Source organism: Apodemus sylvaticus, chromosome 1 (genome assembly GCF_947179515.1).
Source record: "Apodemus sylvaticus chromosome 1, mApoSyl1.1, whole genome shotgun sequence".
NCBI classification, from domain to species: domain Eukaryota; kingdom Metazoa; phylum Chordata; class Mammalia; order Rodentia; family Muridae; genus Apodemus; species Apodemus sylvaticus.
Window position 1 is genome coordinate 127,659,926 of NC_067472.1, and position 21,375 is coordinate 127,681,300.

The 21,375-nt window shown below is 47.2% G+C and overlaps 1 protein-coding gene across 2 annotated transcripts in view; it reads left to right on the top strand.

Moving 5' to 3' along the window:
* Crtc3 (CREB regulated transcription coactivator 3) overlaps window positions 1-21,375 on the top strand; it is a 105,154-nt gene that overhangs the window by 43,892 nt on the left and 39,887 nt on the right. For both annotated transcript variants that reach the window (XM_052159861.1, XM_052159868.1), the window contains exon 3: window positions 19,640-19,759. In XM_052159861.1, the coding sequence (XP_052015821.1) occupies window positions 19,640-19,759 (120 nt within the window). The remainder of the gene's footprint in view (window positions 1-19,639; window positions 19,760-21,375) is intronic.

The window sequence follows — 21,375 nt, forward strand, 5'->3', positions numbered from 1 at the left end:
CCCCAACCCCTTTATATTCATTTCCCATCTCCAGTGACAGGGATGGCTCCAGGTCCTAGAACATTCTAGGTACGTGGTAGACACACTAGCTCTCAGGTTCTGTTAGTACAGTGCTTTACTAGGCTCTGTAATCCCACGCACACAGAAGGACAAGGTAGGATGGCTCACTTGAGCCAAGTTCTAACCTGGGCAACACAGTGTCTCTCCCTCTCTCTCCCTCTCTCCCTTTCTCTCTCCCTCTTTCCCTCTCCCCCCTCCCTCTCTCTCCCTCTCTCTCTCCCTCTCTCTCTCCCTCTCTCTCCCTCTCTCTCTCCCTCTCTCTCCCTCTCTCTCTCCCTCTCTCTCTCCCCCTCTCTCTCCCTCTCTTTCTCCCTCTCTCTCCCTCTCTCCCTCCCTCTCGCGTTTCTCTCTCTCCCTCCCTCTCACGTTCTCTCTCTCTCCCCCCCTCTCTCTCCCCCCCTCTCTCCATCTCTCTCCCCCTCTCTCCCTCTTTCTCTCCCTCTCTCCCTCCCTCTCGTGTTCTCTCTCTCTTTCCCTCTCCCCCCCTCTCCCTCTCTCCCTCCCTCTCATGTTCTCTCTCTCTCTCCCTCTCTCTCCCTCTCTCCTCTCTCTCTTCCTCTCTTTCCCTCTCTCTCTCCCTCTCCCCCTCTCTCTCTCTCTCTCCCTCTCTCCCTCCCTCTTGCATTCTCTCTCTCTCTCTCTCTCTCTCTCACACACACACACACACATACACACACACACACACACAGAGCAGTATAGTATACTTTTCTATAGTGTTTCATTTGCTAGACCTATCTCATAAGAGATAAATTTAAATTACTTGTAGTTTTTCATTATTACAAGGCAAAACTGAGGCACATTCTGTAATCTCAGCATTTGGAAGATGGAGGAGGTGGATCAAAAATACAAGGCCTTTCTTAGTTACACAGCGAGTTTGAAGCCAACCTGAGTTACAGGAGACCTTGCCTCAAAAACCAAAACAAGAACCCTAAAACAAAACTGCGGTGACCACCCTTGATGTCGCTCATCTTGGACTCTTACCTGAAGGTGTCTGGAGCACCGGTTCCTCGAGGCAAGGCAGTGAAGTAAAGGGCTGTACAAGCCAGGCGTGTCATTTGTCATGCCAGTGTGTGCAAGGCTGAGGTGGAGGTTGGCCAGTTTGAGGCTAATTGATCTGACAGTGAGATCTGGTCCTCATAAAAAGGTGTAGGGGTGTGTGTGTGTGCATTTGTGTGTCTTTATTATTTTTATGTGTACAGTTTAGTGATGTTATGTGTTCTTATTTGTTGTACAAAACTGATCCCCAGAACCTCTTCATCTTAGAGAATAGGAAGTCTGTACCCATTAAATAACAACTCCCATTCTCCTTCCCTTCCTCCCTTCCTTCTTTCCCTCTTCCTCCCTTTCTCCCTTCTTCTCCTCCCCCTTCATCCTCCCTCCCCTCCTCCTCCCTTCTTTCCCTCTTCCCTTCTTTCCCTCCTCCTCCCTTCCTCCCTTTTCCCCTCCTCCCCTCCTCCCCTCCTCCCTTCCTCCTCTCCTCCCCTCCTCCCTTCCTCCTCTCCTCCCCTCCTCCTCCCCTATTAGCCACCATTCTCACTGCATCTGACTCTGACTGGGCTTGTCCTCATAAATGAAATCATACAAACTTTGTCTTTGTGTGACCAGTGTCCCTCACTTAGCATGATGCCCCAAGGCTCATCCATGTGTGTTGACAGGATTTCCTTCCTTTTAAAGGCTTAGTAATATTACCTTATGTGCATATACCATCCAGTTACCTATTCATCTTAGATGGACGCTTGAGTCGTTTTTACCCTTTGGCTATGTGCGTAGAGCAGTTATGAAAATGGTTATAAATATGCTCTTGGATGTGTACCCAGAAGTGGGGTTGCTAGGCCGGAAGGTGCTTTTAGGTTGGTTCATTTGCACATGCTGGCCTGGAGCTCCTGGGGAACTGGGGTGTAGGCGTGCCAATTGTCTCCGTGTTTTGTCTTGCTTTGCTGTGGCTCTGGGGAGTACACCCAGAGCTTGTGCATGCTGTGCTCTGCTGCTGAGAAACTACAGCCGATCCCAGCCTGCCTTCCAGATGCTGGGGGCTCGCTCTCTCTGCACATAGACCATGTTATAGTCCTACCGACAGTGGCTGCCCTGGTTTCATTCCTCCCACTGTGATAAGACACCCCAACTAAAGCAGCGGAGGGCAGAGGGTTTGATTTAGCTCATGCCTTTGTCTTTTGTTTGGAAGCTTTGAGGTTTTTTTTATTGTTTATGATAGTCATTGTAACAGGTGTAAAGTGGTCACTCATGCCTTCGTGCTTCCCGGATCACTAGAGGCAGTGTCTCTTCGTGTGACCCTCAGCCATTTATGTGTCTTCTTTGGGGAAATGCATATTTAAGTCATATCTGTCATTATCTTTGCCAAGGATGTAACAGGCAAAAATTGAAGGAGGTTTCTCCTTGTTGAAGTCAGCAAGTCTCTTACTATGAGTGAAATTAATTCATTCAACAAATAAAATTGAGTGAGCCCCGTGTGTACAGCATTCTGAAATCCTGAATGTCACATATAAGTTACATATAAGTCAGGCTTAATGCTGTTTAATGTTTCTATGGCCAGTAGCAGTTCTGAGTACTTTATCTTTTGTTAGCATATAAAAACACTTTATCTCTGTTAAGCAAATTGGCTTTTGGTGTATTAGTTATCTTTTGTTATATTTCAAATTGCCTTAAGTGTAGCAAAAAACAAAACAAAACAAACAAACAAAACCACACATTTTATTATCTGGAGTTTCTGGAGTGAGGTCCTGGTCAAGGCTTACCTGGGTTGTCAGAGTCAGGGACTCACCAGGTTCAAATCCAATTATGGGCAGAGGCGTGGCCTCATCTGGGACTGGACTGGGGATTATCTTCAGTTTCCCCAGGGTGGTCAGATTCACTTGGTACTTAGAGCACTGTGGTGGCTGTAGTGAGAGGCCACTTCCCACTGTGCGGCCTTGTCTAGAAGGCCTCCTGCAAGCCAGGGAGGCTTCCTAGTGCTCCTGAGTAAACGGGGGCGTCAGTTTTGGAATGCTGCCCATCTCCGCGAGGCTTTATCTGTTCGTAGAGGTGTGCGCAGGCCCTGTCCACAGTTGGGCTGAGGATTATGCCTGTCGGTGAAGAGGAGGAGGGAGGTGGGGACTGTGGGTCCCTTTGCCTTGTTTGTCACAGTCTTCTGTGTGTATTCCACACAATCTCTCCGTTCAGAATGTGTCTGTGGGTTTTCTGCTCTGTATATTAAAGACATTGGTATTTTGTAATGTTAGGGTTCAACTTTTGGTTATGTTTAGAATGTCTTCACTTTAAGATTTCTCGTTCACTCTTTTTAAAATTCATATTCTATCCTAGTACTATTACTATTTTGGAATTCATTTTCTCCTCCCCCTCACCCCTACAGGGTCTTGCTTTGTAGCCCAGTCTGGCCTCAAAGGCAGGCTCCTGAGTGCTAGGCTTACGGGCAGGCTCCTATGCTCACTGGGCAAACTCCTTGCCAACTGAGCCATCCCCACAGCCCCTCTTTAAACCAAACCAAACCAAAACCAAATCAAAACTTGGCCTTTCATTACATGAACATAGCACGATTTATTCTTACTCTACACATACAGTTTTATACAGACAGGGTGAGCTGCCGGGACGAACGGCTGTAACCTTACTCTGTGTTGTCAGGCTGTCCTCTGCAGAATCTGCCACTTCACAGCCTGTGTTCTGCCCAAGAGCCTGCTTGCCCAGATCATGCCCAGGGTTTGCCACACTTTGTAATCTTTGCTAATCTTTCTTAAACTTGTACAGTGCTTGTATGTAGGGTGTGTGTGTGTGTGTGTGTGTGTGTGTGTGTGATGCTGAGTGTGTGCAGGTGCACAGTCACATGGAAGCCTAAGGCCAACCCTAGGTGTGGTTTCTCTGGAGCCAGCAACCTTGCCTTCTTAAAAATCTTTTTTTTTTAAACATGCACTTTGTACATGCATATGTGCTCAAGCATGTGAATACAGGTACACCAGTGTGTTCTGTGTGACAGGGGTAAGGTCAGAGACAACCTTGGAGGTTGTTTGCGGCAGGGTCTTCTAGTTATTTGCAGCTGCATAGGCCAGGCCAGCTAGCCTGCTGAGCCACCTTCCCAGCCCCTTTGGTTTTGTTTGTTTACCTGTTATTTTGAGGCAGGAGCGCTCTCTCTCTCTTTCTCTCTCTCTCTCTCTCTCTCTCTCTCTCTCTCTCTCTCTCTCTCTCTCTTTCTGACCTGGGGCTAGGCTGGCTGGCCATTAGAGGGCTGGGACTCGAGTTGCACACCAGCCTGCTAGCACTGCATCAGTGCTGGGAGCTGAGTCCTGTGCTTTACCCTCTGAGCTGTCTCTCCAGATCCGCTATGTAATTTTAATTTGCTTTTCTCTTATAAATGAAATGCACATTTCCCCTGTGGTTTTTTGTATTATCTTTATCTGCATGACATGTCTTTTACCCTTAATTTTGGTGGTTGGGTGTTATATTTTAGAAAATGTGGCCAGTTTTCTGTGATTTGAGTTGCAAGTATTTTCACAGTTTGCTATTTATTGGATTTTATGATGGGGTTTTTTTCATGCAAATTTGAAAGCATGTGGGGTCTAGGAATGTAGCACAGTGGTGCGGTGCTCGAGCAGCAGTGCATGTGCCGCCACTGGCTTCTCTTCACTGATGTGTCTGCCCCTGGCAGGGCCGCACCGGTGGACTAATTAGTGAGGGTTTATGTTACATTTATTCATATTGATTTATCTCCATGTGGCTTTTCAGTCCCTACCCTCCACCTCCAGGCTATTGATTGTTTATTTCCATTTTTATGTTTATCTTAGTTTTATTTTAGGCTCATTTGAGGTTTCAGAGGTTTGAATGAGAATGGCCCCTATAGGCTGATGTATTTGAATGCTGGGTCCTCAGCATTGGAACTGTTGGAGAGAAGGGTCAGATGGTACAGTTTTGTAGGACTTGGAGGTTGCAAGAACCGGACAATTTAAACTTAACTCACTGCCTCCTGCGTGTAGATCTAAATATACCCTTAGTTACTGCTCCAGCACCAGGCCTGTCTGCCTGCTGTCTGCATCCTTGCCAAGATGGCCATGGAACTGAGCCCTCTGAAACGGAGAACCTCCAGTAAACTCTGTCTCCTTAAGTTGCCTTGGTCTTGGTGTCTTATCACAACAAGAGAAAAGTAACCAAGACAGAAGTATTTTTAAAAATGATGTTGTTAATAATGTTTACACTGCTAAGCAGTGCCATTAGACTCATGTTTCAGGGGCTTAGTCTGACTGCAGTGTGGAAGCTAGGTAGAGGTGACAAGGATAGAGACCAAAAGCTCGGCATGGTATCCTACCTTGTGGATCTGGTAAGTTTCTGGCCAGCCTGAGCTACACAGGGTGAGACTTTGTCTCAGAACAAGCAAAAACAGAACAGTAGATCACAAGGCCGTTTCAGATATGGTGGGGAAGGTAAATGGAGTTAAGGATCAAGGTGGGCGTGGAAGATACGGGGGTCATCCTAACCAGCATTGCTTGTGACCCGGATGGAGAGGGGACGGGATGTGTTCAGGGGGACCCCAGACGTTGGGGGTGTGGCAGTCCTGTGGCCATGGCCTGAGGAGGGGCAAAGGGTACAGAGTCCTCCACTCAAGTGCCAGGCAGCAGCCCTCGGGCTGTAGACTGCAATCTGCAGCTCTGGAGAGACTGGGCTGTTGGTAGAATGTATGACTGACTGCTTCCTGGGGGAGTTAGCATTTGAAGGATGGCTCTTGTGTTCAGAACTCTGCAGAGACAGGAATCTTGGAATCATGGAACAGGTTCCAAAACACCACACATAATCCCAGTTCCAGATACTTTTGAGATGTCAGTGACTTAGGTACTAAAAAGTCCACTTAGTGGCAGGGAAAGGCAGTGGTGCGGGGAATTTCAGTGGAGTAGAAAAGGCTGGGAGTCGAGAGCTGAGCGCGAGCGGAGGCACCTCCCACACCAGGAAGTGTGGCTGCTTAGAAGACTGCTCAGAGGGGACTCGGTGAGTCCTTCTGTCCTGCCCCTCCCCCAGCCTGCTGCGCCCTAATGGGAAGAGCCAATAGAGGAGGAAGAAGGTGGGGCCTGGGCGCTGAGATCCTGGTGCTGTCCAGGGTCTGTGGAGGCGGGTACCCCGCTGAGGGTATGGGAGTGTGGAAGACAGCTAAGAGCTGGTGGTGCAGTCTCAGCTCGCTGGAGGCTGGAGCAGGAGGATTGCTGAAGGAAAAAGAAGACAGGAGGGGAAGCAGCCCCAGGGATTTAGTGAAAGAGTGAGAACGTCTGAGAAGCAGGGCGAGCGAGGCAGCTCAGTCCCTAAAGGAGCTGCTGCTGAGCTGGGTCAGTCACCAGGGCACGTGTGCTGGAGGAGAGCCGCCCCGAAAGGCTCGGGCCTGTACACATGGGCTGTGGCGTGTGTGCCCGGCCTCCACACCACCCATCCTACCTTCACATACAAGTAATTATGTGGGGCTGGAGAGACCGCTTAGCAGTTAAGAGCACTGACTGCTCTCCCAAAGGTTCAGAGTTCAATTCCCAGCAACTACATGGTGGCTCTCAACCATTTGTAATGGGATCTGGTGCCCTCTTCTGGTGTGTCTGAAGACAGCTACAGTGTACTCAATATAAATAAAACTACTTTTTTAAAAAGTAAATACATGTAAAAAAAATAAAAGTAAAATTAAAAAGCAAGTGCTAAGGACACGGAATTAGCTCAGTAAAAGGCTACTTGCCCAGCATGAATAGGACCCTGAGGTTAATCCTTATTATTGAAAAAATAAATTAAAAAATAAAAAGGAAGTTTGAGTAATTCAGTAAACCCAGGAGGCCCAGGGTTCAATCCCCAGAAGTCATAGCAGCCAGGAGTGCTGGTGCACGCTTGTAATCCCGGCCTGAAGGGCGGGGGCGCTGGCCAGGCTGCTTAGCGAGTTCCAAAGCGGTGAGAGCGGCTTTCAGAAAAGAGCAGTGCTGGCCAGAGGTGCCCGTGGAGACCCCTGGCCGTGGAGACCTCCTCGCACGCACACAGCTGTGTGCGTACATGAAAGCAAGCTAGAAGGTATAGCATGTTACTATTCACACTGAAAGGGAGGAGAAGTTACACCTGTTCCTACGTGCTGTGCTTACAGCCGTTAATTTAAGGACTCACAGAGCTGTTGCCCGGCTGTCTATCAGGAAGCAAGAAGGGGAAATGGGACCAGAGGGGTCTCACACTCTCAATCTTTACATTTTTATGTGTTGAGAGCATGAACAAGAACTTATTAAAATAACTTGATCAAAAATAGTTGATTGCCTTTAAAAATAATAGTAATTCCAACAAGGCTTGACTTTTCTTTTTGAGACAGGGTCTCCTGTAGTCCAGGCTGGCCTTCAATTTACTGTGCAATTGAGGATGACCTTGAACTGTTTTGGGGTCCTCCTCCTACCTCTGTGCTGGGAGTACAGTGTGTGATCACCATGCCCTGTTACGGGGTGCTCGGGTGGAGCCCACGGCCTTGTACATGCCAGGCCTGCACTTTACCAACTGAGCTGTCTTCCCAGGCCTGGGGCCTAGATTTTCCTAGTTACTCTTGGCTCTGAGTGCCCCTGACTTGTCTGTTCAGCAGCTAAGAAACAAACCCTTGCTTTGAGTCTGAGAGAACTTTGCCTTCATTTGACTTTCCCTGACTGGTCCCAGCAGCCTCTGGGAAGAATTCCTGGATCCCACGGTCAAGGAGGAGTTGATCGTACAGTCCGCCACACTGGTCCTCTTAACCTCAGCTTCAGCGAATGAGCTTTAAGGTTGGCTTACAGCCCCAGAAGGAAGAGCGAGAGGTTAGCATCCTCATAAGCTGACACTCACCCTGGCTCTCTCCACAGCCCAGCTATGACACAAACCAGTGACAGTCATCCGTCAACTTGTCACCCCACCGCTGTTACAAATGATTCCCAGAAACTACAAAACCTCAAACATTCCCCCCCCCCCCAGTAAGCAGAAGTAAGAAACACAGAAAATCAAAGTGGGGGACAGGGTTCTAGCTTCCTCATTTCATTCCGGTGTTGGAGCAAGAGGTGAAATGGTTGCACGGATTAGCACACTGCATGTGCCACGTTCTTTGTCCCATGCTGATTGTGTCTTTCACTTGAAGCATCAGATGAAATTTAAAAAAAAATCACTTCAGAACATTCAGATCCTGAATGAAGGAATAAAGTTCCGGGGCAGAGCCCTTGTCTAAAACTTGTACTGAGACCCTGGTGTCCCCACTATCACAAAGAAAAGAAAGGAAAACAGCTCATTATACAAACAAAGACATCCAAGTTCCACAAATATACCAGCTTCACTTTCTTTACCCTTTTCAGTGTACCAAGAAAAGTAAATGGTCTGCCCCAGGGCTGTGCTGAGGGGGTGGAAGACACCATGTCAGCTTTCAGCTTTCTCCTGAAATCCTCAGGTGCTGGATGTCTCAGCCCGTACTGAGGGCCCTTTGCACCCCTGTTCTGTGGTCTAGATGGTCAACTACTAGTGAGCCTGTGAGAAGTCAGCTTTCCTTATGGTGGCTCGGGAGCTCCTAACGTCTGTGGGCTGGACTTAGTGACCGGGTCATGCTTCCATGGGAAGCCAGTAGAACTGGGCTTCAGTTCTCCCTTCCACACTGAGGCAGAAGCCAGGGCTTCATATGGGGAAAGACTCCGTCCAGGTCTACAAGGTTGCCTATTTGTTAGACAAAAGATTTCAAACCAGATGAACTCAGCTCTAAGTAAGTGACCAGATCCAATTTTGATTAAATGGAGAATCTAGGAAGGAGGGAGGGAGGAAACAAGGAAGGAAAGAAGGAAGGGGAAAAAATCAAAACAGAAACCAACATCCCAAAAAAGAGTCTGGTTCCACAGACCTGTTCTCTCTGAGTCGCTTGGTCCCTTGTGGGGACAACTGATTGTAACTTTTTAGCAGCCTCTCCTCTGGGCAGATGGCCTCGGGAGACTGTGAGTGCTCCGAGGGTACTGCAGCTGGGCTGGAAGCGCTGTTCAGCAGAGGACTGCACCCTGAGTGCAGCATGGTCTCATGCTGTGTGGGACCCGGAGGAGGCCAGATAGCTGAGGGTAAGGGCACTTACTGTGTGCTCGACTTGGCTGCCCTAAACAGTCACAAGCTCTAGTGCTTGTGACGCTGAAGAACAGGGTGCTGTGTGTCATCATGATAAGAAGCCAGGTGAGGACAGCACCCTGTGCTCTTTTAAGCCAAAAACAGGATGGGAGGGTTACAGGGTTTTGTTTAGCCCAATATCTGTATTTAGAATTACCATGTGCTATACTAACTAAATGTTCCAGACTATTTTATTCTTTCCTGACACACTTTTTCTTATACTTTACTACTTTTTTGTGAAATTAAATACTTGTTTTGTTCTTTGTTCATTTTTTTTCCAGTGCTGGGGATCAAACCCAACATGCTAGGCAACGCCCTGCCAAGCAGCTCCACATCCTTACTTTGCATCAGTAATGGGCCGGTGAGATGGCTCGGAGAGGGAAGGTGCTTCCTGCCAAACCTGACTCACTGAGCTCCATCCCGAGAGCCGACATAGTGGGCAAGAACCCGTTCCCACAGGCTGCCCACCGCCCTCCACATCATGCTGGAGTGTGTGCCCATATACAAATAAATCAATATACAAATAAAAAGGCTATTGATACTAAAATAAAGTGGCAATAGATAAATAAGAAAGGAAAACAAAACATAACACTGTACATACTCTGTGAGGACAAGGGAAGCTTCTTTTGTTTAGTAACTGTATGTACTGATAACTAGTTTCAGAATCTTCCAAGTTTTTATTTTTTTATTTTTTCCCCTTGTTGGCTCGGCATTGAACATAGGACCCTGTGCATGCTGGGCAAGTGTCTACCACTGAATTGTGTCTCCATCCATTTTGTACTTTTTAGTTTGAAACAAGGTTTCACTAAGTTGCCCAGGCTGGTTTTGAACTTACTCTGTAGTCCAGGCATGCCCTGAACTTTTGATCCTCTCTCTTCAGCCTCTTGAGGAGCTGGCATCCCAGGCCTGTGCCACCAGGCCTGTGACAGTATCGTCCATATTAGTATCTTCTACGTTTTGCTATTCTTGTTTCATCTATTCCCGTTAGTTAGTTTGTTTTTTTCTCCTTGTAATCTAAATTCTAGATCTCTGTGAAACCCAGTGAAGTGTCTCACCAAGTGTAATCACAGCAGCGAATCTGGTGTGAGTCAGAATGCAGTGGGGCTTAGGGACAGAAGCAGGACAGCAATGGCCATCTTCTGTGGTGGGTGCTTTGGTTCCCTTCTTTTAGGAGGCCTAGAGCATCCACCTGGACCTCACACTCGGAGGATGCTTTGGCTGTCCTTAGGTGTTTGTCACATATTGACTCAGCCTCTGGGTCTGGCTCCTTCAGCTTGCCCTCCCCTGTCTCAGCTCAAGCCTTGGTTCATCAGAACCTGTTTTATATAAAGACTTTCTGCTGGGTGTGATGGCACATACGTGTAGTCCCACTACTTGAAAGGCTGAGGCAGGAGGATGAGGCCAGTCTGAGGAAAACCTAGAAAACATCCAACCAAACAAAACCCCAAACCATTTCTTCCCTCCCCAGCTCTTCCTGTCGTCAGAGGAAGTCAGTGAGCTGAGTGGAGGCCTGGCTCCCTGGGACAGAGGTCTCCAGGCACTCGGAGAAGAGAGCTACACTGGCTGCAGGCCTCAGGCTTGCTCGTCAGGGCAGTGCCTCCCAGCACTCCAGGCAGGACTGGAGCCGGGCAGCGCGCTCTGGGCACGGTGAACCGTCCAACTGCTCAGCCTCTGCCCTTCGCCTCTGTGTGCTCATGGCTACCCCTGGGAATTTTAAGTTGCAATTCTTCGTTTTTTAGATGGAAATTTTTCAGCTGTACACAAAAGTAGGAAGAACAGCATAGCAAACCATCACTTTTAATAATTATCAACATCAGCCGGGCGTGGTGGCACACACCTGTAATCCCAGCACTTGGGAGGCAGAGGCAGGTGGATTTCTGCGTTCGAGGCCAGCCTGGTCTACAGAGTGAGTTCCAGGACAGCCAGGGCTACACAGAGAAACTCTGTCTCAAAAAACCAAAAAAAAAAAAAAAAAAAAACCAAACAAACAAAATAATTATCAACATCTTGCCAATTAGGCTTTTTTATCACGCATGCTAATGGCAAAAAGAGTTTTGTGTCACCAGCTTGGCATTCTGTTTGTTTATAAATGCATGCGTATGGCACTTTCCTGTTAAACACACACAAATATAAAACTAAGTGGGAACAGAACTATATTCATGCTGCGAGTCCTTGGGGACACACTCCGCTTTGGAGTCTGAGTCACTAGAAACACTAGATAATTAACCAAGCATGTTGATACCCTCTCCGTGGCAGGCACTGTGTGGGTGCTGAAGAGAGGAACTAGAGCCCTGAGTGCCTGAGTCTGTTCAGGCAGAGTCCTCTCTGCTCCTCAGGATGGAGCCGGGGAGCCCCGCCCAGATGCTGCCTCCCCTCTCCCCCCTGTTAAACTGGCGTAGTTGGAGACTGCTTTGGGTGCTGTTTTTAGTTGTGCCTTTGTAACTCTTCTTTTTTGAGAGAGGGTCTTGATTCGTATCCCTGACTGCCTGGCACTCACCTGCGGCCTTGGCTGCCTGAGGGGTAAGGTTACAAGCACGTGCCGGTGCCCGGCCTTTCTTCTTGTTTGGACAGATTATTTGGCCTGGCCCTTTGTAATCATACCAGTTGCCTTGATTTTGACCTTAGCTGCCAAAACAAGTAACCGAACAATCAAAAACATGTTTCATTTTATATTTTGTAAAGTAATCTTTTAGCTTGGTTTATCTAATTAGGCTTACACATCCCTTTTATGTGGCATTCAAGAGAAAGGACAAGGAAACCCTGGAAGAAAAGCGTGGCTCTGAAACAGTTAAGAGCTTCTAAGAGTTTGTGAACTGAAATCCATTCTCTGCTGGGTTCTGGTGCTGCAGAGGGCGGGGCACTTAGGGATGTTGCAGTCAGAGAACCTAGTAGGGCATTGGCACATCTGGCTGCGGGCAGATTGGTTTTTTGTCAAGTGTGCTGGTTGATTTTTGTCAACACAAACATAAACATACCTGGGAAGAAGGAATCTTAATTGAGAAAATGCTTCTATCAGAGTGACCTGTAGACAAGTCTGTGGGACATTTTTTTTATTAATGATTGTTGTGGCAGGCCTAGCTCCCCGGTGTGTGTGTGTATCTGTGTGTGTGTGTCTATATCTGTATGTGGGTCTCTGTGTGTGTCTCTGTGTGTGTCTCTGTGTGTATGTATCTGTGTGTGTGTGTGTGTATGTGTGTGTGTATGTGTATGTGTCTGTATCTGTGTGTGTGTGTCTGTATCTGTGTGTGTGTGTATGTGTGTGTGTGTGTCTGTGTGTGTATGTATATGTGTGTGTGTGTGTCTGTGTGTGTGTCTGTGTGTGTGTGTGTGTGTGTGTGTGTGTGTATGTGTGTGTGTATGTGTCTGTATCTGTGTGTGTGTGTCTGTGTGTGTGTGTGTGTCTGGGTAGTGGAAAGGCAGTTCTGGGCTGTATAGCAAAGGAGGCTGAGCCAACCATGAGGAGCACGCCAGTAAGCAGCTTTCTTCCATGGTCTCTACTTCAGTTCCTGACTTGGCTTCTCCCAGGTGACCCCGGATATGTAAGCCAAATAAACCCTTTCCTCTCCAAGTTCATTTGGTCGTGGTATTTTTTTTTTCGAGACAGGGTTTCTCTGTATAGCCCTGGTTGTCCTGGAACTCACTCTGTAGACCAGGCTGGCCTTGAACTCAGAAATCTGCCTGCCTCTGCCTCCCAAGTGCTGGGATAAAAGGCGTGCGCCACCATTGCCCTGCCGGTCATGGTATTTTATTACAGGAATAGGAAAGCTAAGATATCATGAGCACCAAAGGAGCTTCTGTGGGTGACTGTTACAATGATCTCCTGTTGGGGCCTCAAGAGAGACCCAGTTGTTGTTGGTTGTTCCTGCCCTTCTAAGAAGGAGCCCTTAGCATCTCTCAGTTTGTAGCCCAAGAATAAACAAAGCCTGCTCAGAGAACTTGCCTTCATTCAAGTCTTTCTCTTCCTCAACTGACGTAGGTCAGTCCTCACAGATTTACCAAAATCTAAAGAAACAAGCTAAAGAGCTTCACCAGGACAGGCTAGCTAAGGTGTCATTCTGTAGAGCTCAGATCCATTCAAGTGTGACCTCTGGCCAAGCATTAGCTCACCTGTCTGTCTCCTGTCTTACCTTCCAGCCAGACTCGCCTGCAGACTCCTCGCTTACCCTTATCAGGGAAGTAGGGGACAGCTGTGCTGAGTGTGAGCATTGCAGGGCTGTCTAAGGAGCTTCGTCAGTCCACAGCAGGAAATGCGGCCTGACCAGCATGCAGCTCTAGGGCGTTTAGCTGGCTGATCATTTTGAAATGTTAAGTTGGTTACCTACCTCAAGTGAGGTCGTAGATAACTGTCAAGCCATTAGGAGAGTGACATGCACTGTAGTATAATCAAGTATCTTACCCTTGGTGATTATCACTTGAATTGTAGATCTGCAGTACATTTACCAATCTAGTAACAGTTAATCCTGTGTATGTGTTGCTGAGGATTGAATTAGTGAACTAAGGACTTTACATAAGTGTGCTCTACTACTGAGCTACAGCCTAAGGGATATATATCGCCATCTGTTCACCCCCTGGAAACAGAATCTTACTATGTAGACCAAGCTGACTTTGAACATGTGATCCTTCTGCCTCAGCTCCCCAGTGCTGGATTTTACGCAAATACTAGTACATCTGGGTGAAAGAGTCTAAATAAAGAATGTATACATCAATTAGAAAGCGTGGTGATAAGGTGCAGAGATCACCAAGTGAAGCCCGGGGATTCAGAGCTCAAGTGCAGGCATGCTTGCCTGTGATCTCAGCACGTGGGTGGCAGAGGTAGGAACCTGGGCAGCGTAGTTCAGGGCCAGCATGGGCTGTGTGAGAGGCAGTCTCAAAAACAAAAATATATTTTTGCCTTCCTGAGAAAAATCACTGTTTGTCTGGACCTGGTCTCTGTCTCTAGAGGAAGATCAGCCACTTCCCTCTGGGGTGGTCCCTGGCTCACTGATGGACCAACAGCCCCATTCCCTGCCTAGTTTCTTCTGCTGCAGGCAGAAGAGAAGAGGCTCTCTGTGTGGATGTGAGAGAGAATCCCAGGGGCTCACTCCTCTTCCTCCTCCTTTTTTTTAAAGATTTATTTATTTTATGTATATATGAGTATACTGTCGCTATCTTCAGACACACCAGACAAGGGCATCAAATCCCATTACAGATGGTTGTGAGCCACCATGTGGTTGCTGGGATTTGAACTCATAACTTTCGGAAGAGCAGTCAGTGCTCTTAACCGCCGAGCCATCTCTCCAACCCCGGAGCCTCTCTTCTTTATGTTCTTTGGCTCCCATCTGCTTCTGCCATTTGGTTCTTTGTTCTTTGCTGAGATGGTTGAAGCAGCCACATAAATGCTCCTGCATCATGATATAATGAAGTCTCCGGCCAGTATGGATCACTGGCATGGACGATGGCTTTCTGTTGCTTTTGGAGTTCTGTTCTTTCTTTATTCATCACGGTGTCTGTACAGCCAGTGAGAGCTGCCTATGGAGATCAGTTCTGCTTGACAGTATCAACTGAGCAATGCTCTGTAAAGATCTGATGTTTTGGCATTATCAACCAGAATGTTCAAAAGATCCATTTATGGGTTCACTTTTAAAACAGCTGACCTTAAAGTTCTGTGCTGTGTAACAGAGTTACAGGTACATTCCACCAAGGCTGGGTTAATATAAGCATCCAGGGGTGTGTGTGTGTGTGTGTGTGTGCTCGATTGTGCATTCTCTCTCTCCCTCTCTCCTTCCCTCCGTCCCTCCCTCCCTCCAAGTGCATGCGCATGCACATTCTCAGAGTGTCTGAATATCTGTCTCTCTGTGTAGTATTAAAGATCAGACTTGGGGTTCCATGCATTCTAGGCAACCACAGTATATTTTTAAAATATCAATAGAACTCCTTACATACAAAAATGTTCTTTTGTCATTTGATTAGTGCTTAGACAAAAAAAAAAAAAAGTCTGGCAGTAGTGGTGCATGCCTTTAATCTCAGTAATTGAGAGGCAGAAGCAGGTAGATCTATGAGTTCAAGGCCTGCCTGGGATACACAAAAACTCTGTCTTGAAAATGTCTCCCTCTCAGAAGAAGATGAGTACTTAGAAGCTCCTGTTTTACTTGAAAGTATTGTAATCATATTTTTCCATTTTTAATAATTCTGTATAGAAGTATTAAGCTAGAATTGATATTTCTACTTTGCTGCAGAAATAAAGTATATCTTGGTTAATTATAAATAAATCATATACTATTACATATGTGTACTTTAAATTTTATCATTATTACTATTGTTGTTGTTGTTGTTGTTGTTGTCATTGTTACTATTATTATCTTTCTGAGGCAGGTCTTTCTCCTTAGCTCTGGCTGTCCTGGAACTTACTATGTAGACCAAGCTAGCCTTGAACTCATAGAAATCCACTGCCTCTGCCTCCCAAGCGCTAGGGTTAAAGGCATGTGTCACTATACGTAGCTTTTTTTTTTTTTAAAGATTCATTTCTTTTTACTTTATGTGTTTTGTGTGTGGGTGCTCTTGTCTATACCATGCGTGTGTGCGGTGCCCTCTAAGGCCAGAAGAGGGTGTGCATTCTCTGTCAGCTGCCATTAGAGCTCTGGAAACTGATGTAGCCCAGGCTGCCCTCAAACTTGCTACTTAGCTGGATGACCATGAACTCCTGATCCTCTTACCCTTACCTCACAAGTGCTAGATTGCAGAACCCAGGTTCTCTGGAAAACCTGCCAGGGCTCTTAACCCCTGAGATATCTCAGCAGCCCCACCCAACAGCCCCACCCAGCAGCCCCACCCAGACCTATAACAATGACTGCAGCCTTAAATTAACATCCAGCTCTCTGGCTTGAAGACTTCAGCTCAATGAATGACCAAAGCAGGGCTTAGTAGGAATCCTTGTATGTTTGCCAATAAAGCAAGAAAGATGTGGGTCTTTCTAATTAGCCACAGTGGTGATATGCCAGCAATATTGTACATCCTCAGAGAGACTCAGTGCAAGGCTGAGTCACAGTTATGGGCAGTAGCATCTACAGTTGAGGCAGCGGATTCGTCACTAGATGAGACTAGAGTCTGAGGGAAGGTGAGGAAACAAGCCGCCACGGCCGTAGATTTCAGAAATGATCTGATGAGGATGCCTGTGTGATCATGTGTGTGATCACCTGTACGCGTGAAGAGCCCTACCCAAGGCTGTCATGACTCAGTGGTAGGTGCCTGCCTGGTGCCTCGGTGGCATACATCTGCAGTCTAGCACTTGTTGAAGGCAGAGGACCAGGAGTTCAAGGTCACCCATCTAAGAAGCAAGTTTGAGGGCAACCTGGGCTACATCAGAACCTGCTTAAAACAACATATAAACAAACAAAAACTAGGGTATCCCTATCTTGGAACCTCCCACTCAAATTGTTTCTTACTTTTCCCTAATAAATCTCTCTCTCTGTATATATATATACATATATATATGCCCATGTGCATATGCTCGCACATATTACACACACAGAGGGGTGGGAGAGATTGATTCCTACCCACGGTCTAGAGAGAATGCTCTAAGAGTATCATTCTAAGAGTATAATACTGTGTGCTATTAGCTCTAGATTTCCTCATTGAAATTCATAACTTGCAGAGACCTAGTGCTGTAAGCCTATAATTTGGGCCACTGGGGAGGCTGAGGTGAGAGTGTCACAAGTTCAAAAGCCAACCAGAGCAACAGTGTAGCAAGACTGTATCAGAAAGTTACAAAATGACAGCTACCAAAAATCCAACCAGGGCTGGGACTTGTAACTCCTGGTAGAGTGCCTGCCTGGTACTGAAAGGATGGGGGGGAGGGAGGAGGAGGAGGATGACAAACACATGAACGAATGAGCAGTCACATACTAGGATTCAGAAGAGTCCTCTCAGAAAGGTTCTTCCCTCAGCGACAGCACCTTGTCCGACACTGGAATACCTGCCAGGCCAGACTAATTTGCTGCCCTGGTAGATGTATTTTTCAGGAACATTCAGTTTGCAATTCTGTAAGATAAGGATCCTGTTTCAACTACTTTGAATATCCAAATATCCCCGTTCCTCATAACTTCCTCACAGAAAGAAAGGAAGAAGTGGTCTTAGCCGTCTGCCTCCTGGTCCTCACCTCTGGAGCGCCTCAAAATCTTGGTTTTTTTTTTTTTTTTGGTCAGGCTCTACCCTCCGTCTGCCCTCCCCCAGACTGGTGACTTAGGCCCAGAATCTTTCTCCTCCCTCGGTTGCTACCCTGGCATTTCCCTGGGCTCACCTTCAATAAATTAGGTCATCCTGTAAGATGGAACCCAGCAGGCCAGCCCTTGACTGCTAAGGTCCTTTCTGGCTCCTGGTGTTAACTCGCACTTGCAGACTGTTGCTGTTTTAGGTTGCCACTGACAACCCTTCTCTTCTGGTGCTCACCAACCAATTGAAGAACAGTTGTAGCTCCAGATCCCAAGAGATCACTTGGCCAGCCCCCTTTTATTGTTTCAGAAAAAAGACTACCAAATTACCCCAAACAAACAAAAGCCAACTGAGTTTGGACAAAAGGACGACTGAGTGTGGATTTCTCCCACAATGAATGCTTGGAATTGCTGGAAACTCTTTGCTCCTGTTGCTCATGCTGAGCTTGCTACATGCTCACCTCCCTGAGTGGCCCACCCCAGAGAGCTCTCAGGTTCTGAGTTATCACAGTGCTCCTCACAGTGCTCCTCGGAGCTGAGCCGAGGCCCTCCTAACAGCACACCGGACCAGTTTGTGACTTTGGGCTTTACGGCCCCCAGCTCTCCCTGCTCTCCTCAGTCAGCCCTCCTGCCATCACTACCACAGCAGAGGCTTTGCCACAGGACAGTCAGTCTAAACCCCGTGGGGCTCTCAGCACGCATCCGCTTTTCTCTGGGATTACACAGGCCAATGGCTTCAGGGCACCCACGGAAGCTCTCCTGTGTCTTCCTGCAGTCCAGGCGGTAGGAACATCCCTTATTGGGACTTAGCATTCTCACAGCAGGAAGAAACGAGTATGAGAGTTTGTTTGGATCAGGTGCGCATCCGTCCACTCCTAGGTCACTGCCACAGCAAGTCACTGGCCCCTCCCCTCCCCACTCCTCCACCCAGACGGTCCTTGAATGCTACGGCTAGCTGGCTAGTGCAGCATGTAGCAAGCCGTACCTCGTGGGGGTCCAGTGTGTTGAGGGGGATGTAGGATGCATGTGGTGACCTCTCGTGCTTTCCAGCCAAATCACATGCACACCTATGCTCCCTTCTAATGCCCTGACTTGTCTAGGGCAGAGCAGCCCACACATAAGGAATCTCATTTCATTTTATTTTGTCTTATTTTTGTTATCCTTATTTATTTATTTCTCATATTATGCCCGCAGAAGTCAGAGGACAGTGTGTGGGAGTCACTTTTCTCTTTCCACATTAGGGTCCTGGGGATTGAACTCGGGCTTGGCTGACAAGTGCCCAAACCACTGAGCCATCTTGCTGGCCCTTTATTTCATGTTCTTAACAAGCCTTGATGGAAGTTATCATTCCCTATCTTATAGGTCAGGAAGACAGAGGAACTTGTTAGCAAGTGGAAGATGTTGAGGTATTTCATACAGTTTTTGAACGACAATATAGATTGCTGGGTTTACGAACACTAGAAACGAAGTACTGTGTGATTCTGAATTAATAAATAGATCTTACAGTATACTTACAAAATAATGTCATGTATAAAAGCTATATCTCAGAAATGTCCACTCTGAGGTGCAACAATGTAAAAGTTATGTACAGGTAAGCTTGAAAAACAAAGGAAACATTAAGTACTTTAGGGCAACAGGGTTTAATTTCTTAGTATTTATTTTTGGTTTTGTTTATTTCTTTTGTTTCACCCTGAAGCCTAGGTTGGCCATGATATTGTGATTATTCTGCCTCTCCCCTTCAAGTTCTAGGATTACTGGTGTGTGACATCCAGCTACAGATATTGCAGTTTTAAACTTGTGTGTGTGTGTGTGTGTGTGTGTGTCTGTCTGGCATTTGTGTAGAGATCTGAGAATAACTTCATAAAGTTGGTTCTTTCCTTCCACCTTTTTGTGGACTCAGGGACTGAACTCAGACTGGGTTAGGAGGCAGGCACCTTCCCCCACTCAGCCATCGTGCTGGCTCTCTAACTACATCTTAGAGGAGAATTTTAGCTCTCAGAAGGCAAGAAGAGATTGAAAGAGCTTGAAGTCGTGGTCCCCCTGATTCTCCATTTCTAATTGTGACAATTTTTTGTATATAATCTGTCTGCTTCCATATTAACACATTAAAGGCTATTTTTATATATTCTGTAATTATGTAGGAACAGAGCCACATGTGACATTTTATTTACTTTGACACAAAGCACCACCATGCAAATGTAAAATTAGAAACTCCGGCTTTTTGTCTGTTACCAGTTGCTCTGAGGGTGATGGCAGTTTCGTGGTTGAGGCCAACCGTTCGTTCTTCTTTCTCTCCACAGCCGTCACTTCATCAAGCTGATAATGTTCGTGGAACTCGCCACCATGGGCTGGTGGAGAGACCAGCCCGGAACCGCTTCCACCCCCTTCACCGAAGGTCTGGGGACAAGCCAGGGAGACAGATATCCTTTTTCCCTGTCTGAGGAGAGTTTGTGTTTTGAAATGACTGAGAAATGGCCAGGATTTATCTCCCTGTGGTTCCCCTGTGGCCTCAGAGCTCATCTGATCTGCAGAGAGGAAGCAATAAAAGTAACTGAGTTTAAAACTGTAAACACCCCACCGCCAGACTGGGAAAGGCGGGGTGGTTGTTTATGAAAACGTTGGTAAAGTTCTGTTGAACAGAACAACAGAACATAAACATTCAATTCTGGCGTGTAAGGTATCTTTGGCATTTTCTTCAGAAATCAGCAATATTGACCTTGACTTTGAATCAACTTAGAGAGATTTAGGCTATCTAGCAAAAACCAGGCAAATTGATAACTTGCTTTTGTTTTGTTGACCTGATGACCTGTTTTTGGAACGGAAAGAGGAAATCTTACAAGACTGTCTGTCTGTGTAGTCTCAGACTCAGTAAATGACAGGTAAAAATGTAAAGTGGGTGCTTAGGAAAACTCCTAAACAGTGATGTACCACCATGTTCTGTGTGGCTTGGTAATGAGGGAAGGGAGCTGAGTCCCGGTTGTCTGAGCTCAGCGCTGTTTGCTGGGAGTCGGGCAGGGGCCAGCCTGGGGTGGCTTCCTGCATGGGGCCAGCACAGTGCTGAGGCGTCATGGCAGACAGACTGAGCTGAATGCTGTGGGAGAAGGAGAGACAGAAGTGAGGGAGCTTCTCTCCGTCCAGTGAGCTCAGGAGCCTGGCAGAGAGAGGAGCAGATGGGCGTGGCAAGTGTCCCTGCAGAGAGCTGATTCCTGGCAGTGATGGGAGCCCTGGCTGGCTTCATGAGCTTAGAAACCAGGAAGTGGGGGAGGGCACTCGTGTTTACTGAGCACCTACCCATGCCAGACACTGTGCTGGCCGATTTGTATGTCATTTAGTCCTCAGAATTCAACGGGTCGTTTATTTTTTTAACCCACAATTTTCCCACGAGAAAACTAGATATCAGAGTAACTTGCCTAAGATTCCACTGCTATGACTCATGTAGCCCAGGCTTGCCCACTCAGTGGCGGTGAAAACCATATGCTAGAGAAACTGAGGGGATTTGCAGAGGAAGGCCTGCCTCGCTCACCTTCATGGCCTCCAGGTCTTGTCTGTTGAGGTGAGGACTGGTTCTGAGGAAGGCCGGCTTCCCCCGTTCCCCTCGGGACAACAGATACAGGCCACAGGGCCTCGAGGCCTTCTAGTTCTCTCTGTTACATGGTTTCTGTCAGGGAAACTGAAAACGACAGAGGATCATGGGAATTCCTTCCTGGCATGTGTGAGGACTTCGTCTAGAATGCAGAGGATAAAGGGAAACAGTTTATCTAACTAGCCCATCTGGGTATGGAGTGTCCAGATGGCTTGGAGTCCTCTAGCAGCAGACGCTTCTCTGCCTGGTTGAAGGACGGAGGGGCTGGACTGTACAGCTCAGTGGTGGCTGCCTGCCTAACGTTCTTGAGGGTTTGGGTTCAAGAAGAAATTTTTTACCTGCTAGTGTGGCTCAGTGGCAGAGAACCTTGTGGCTTGTGCAAAGCCCAGGGTTCATTCTCAGTGTGAAAGAAGGAAAGTAATGGGGGAGAGGGAAGGAGAGAAAAGGGGGGCG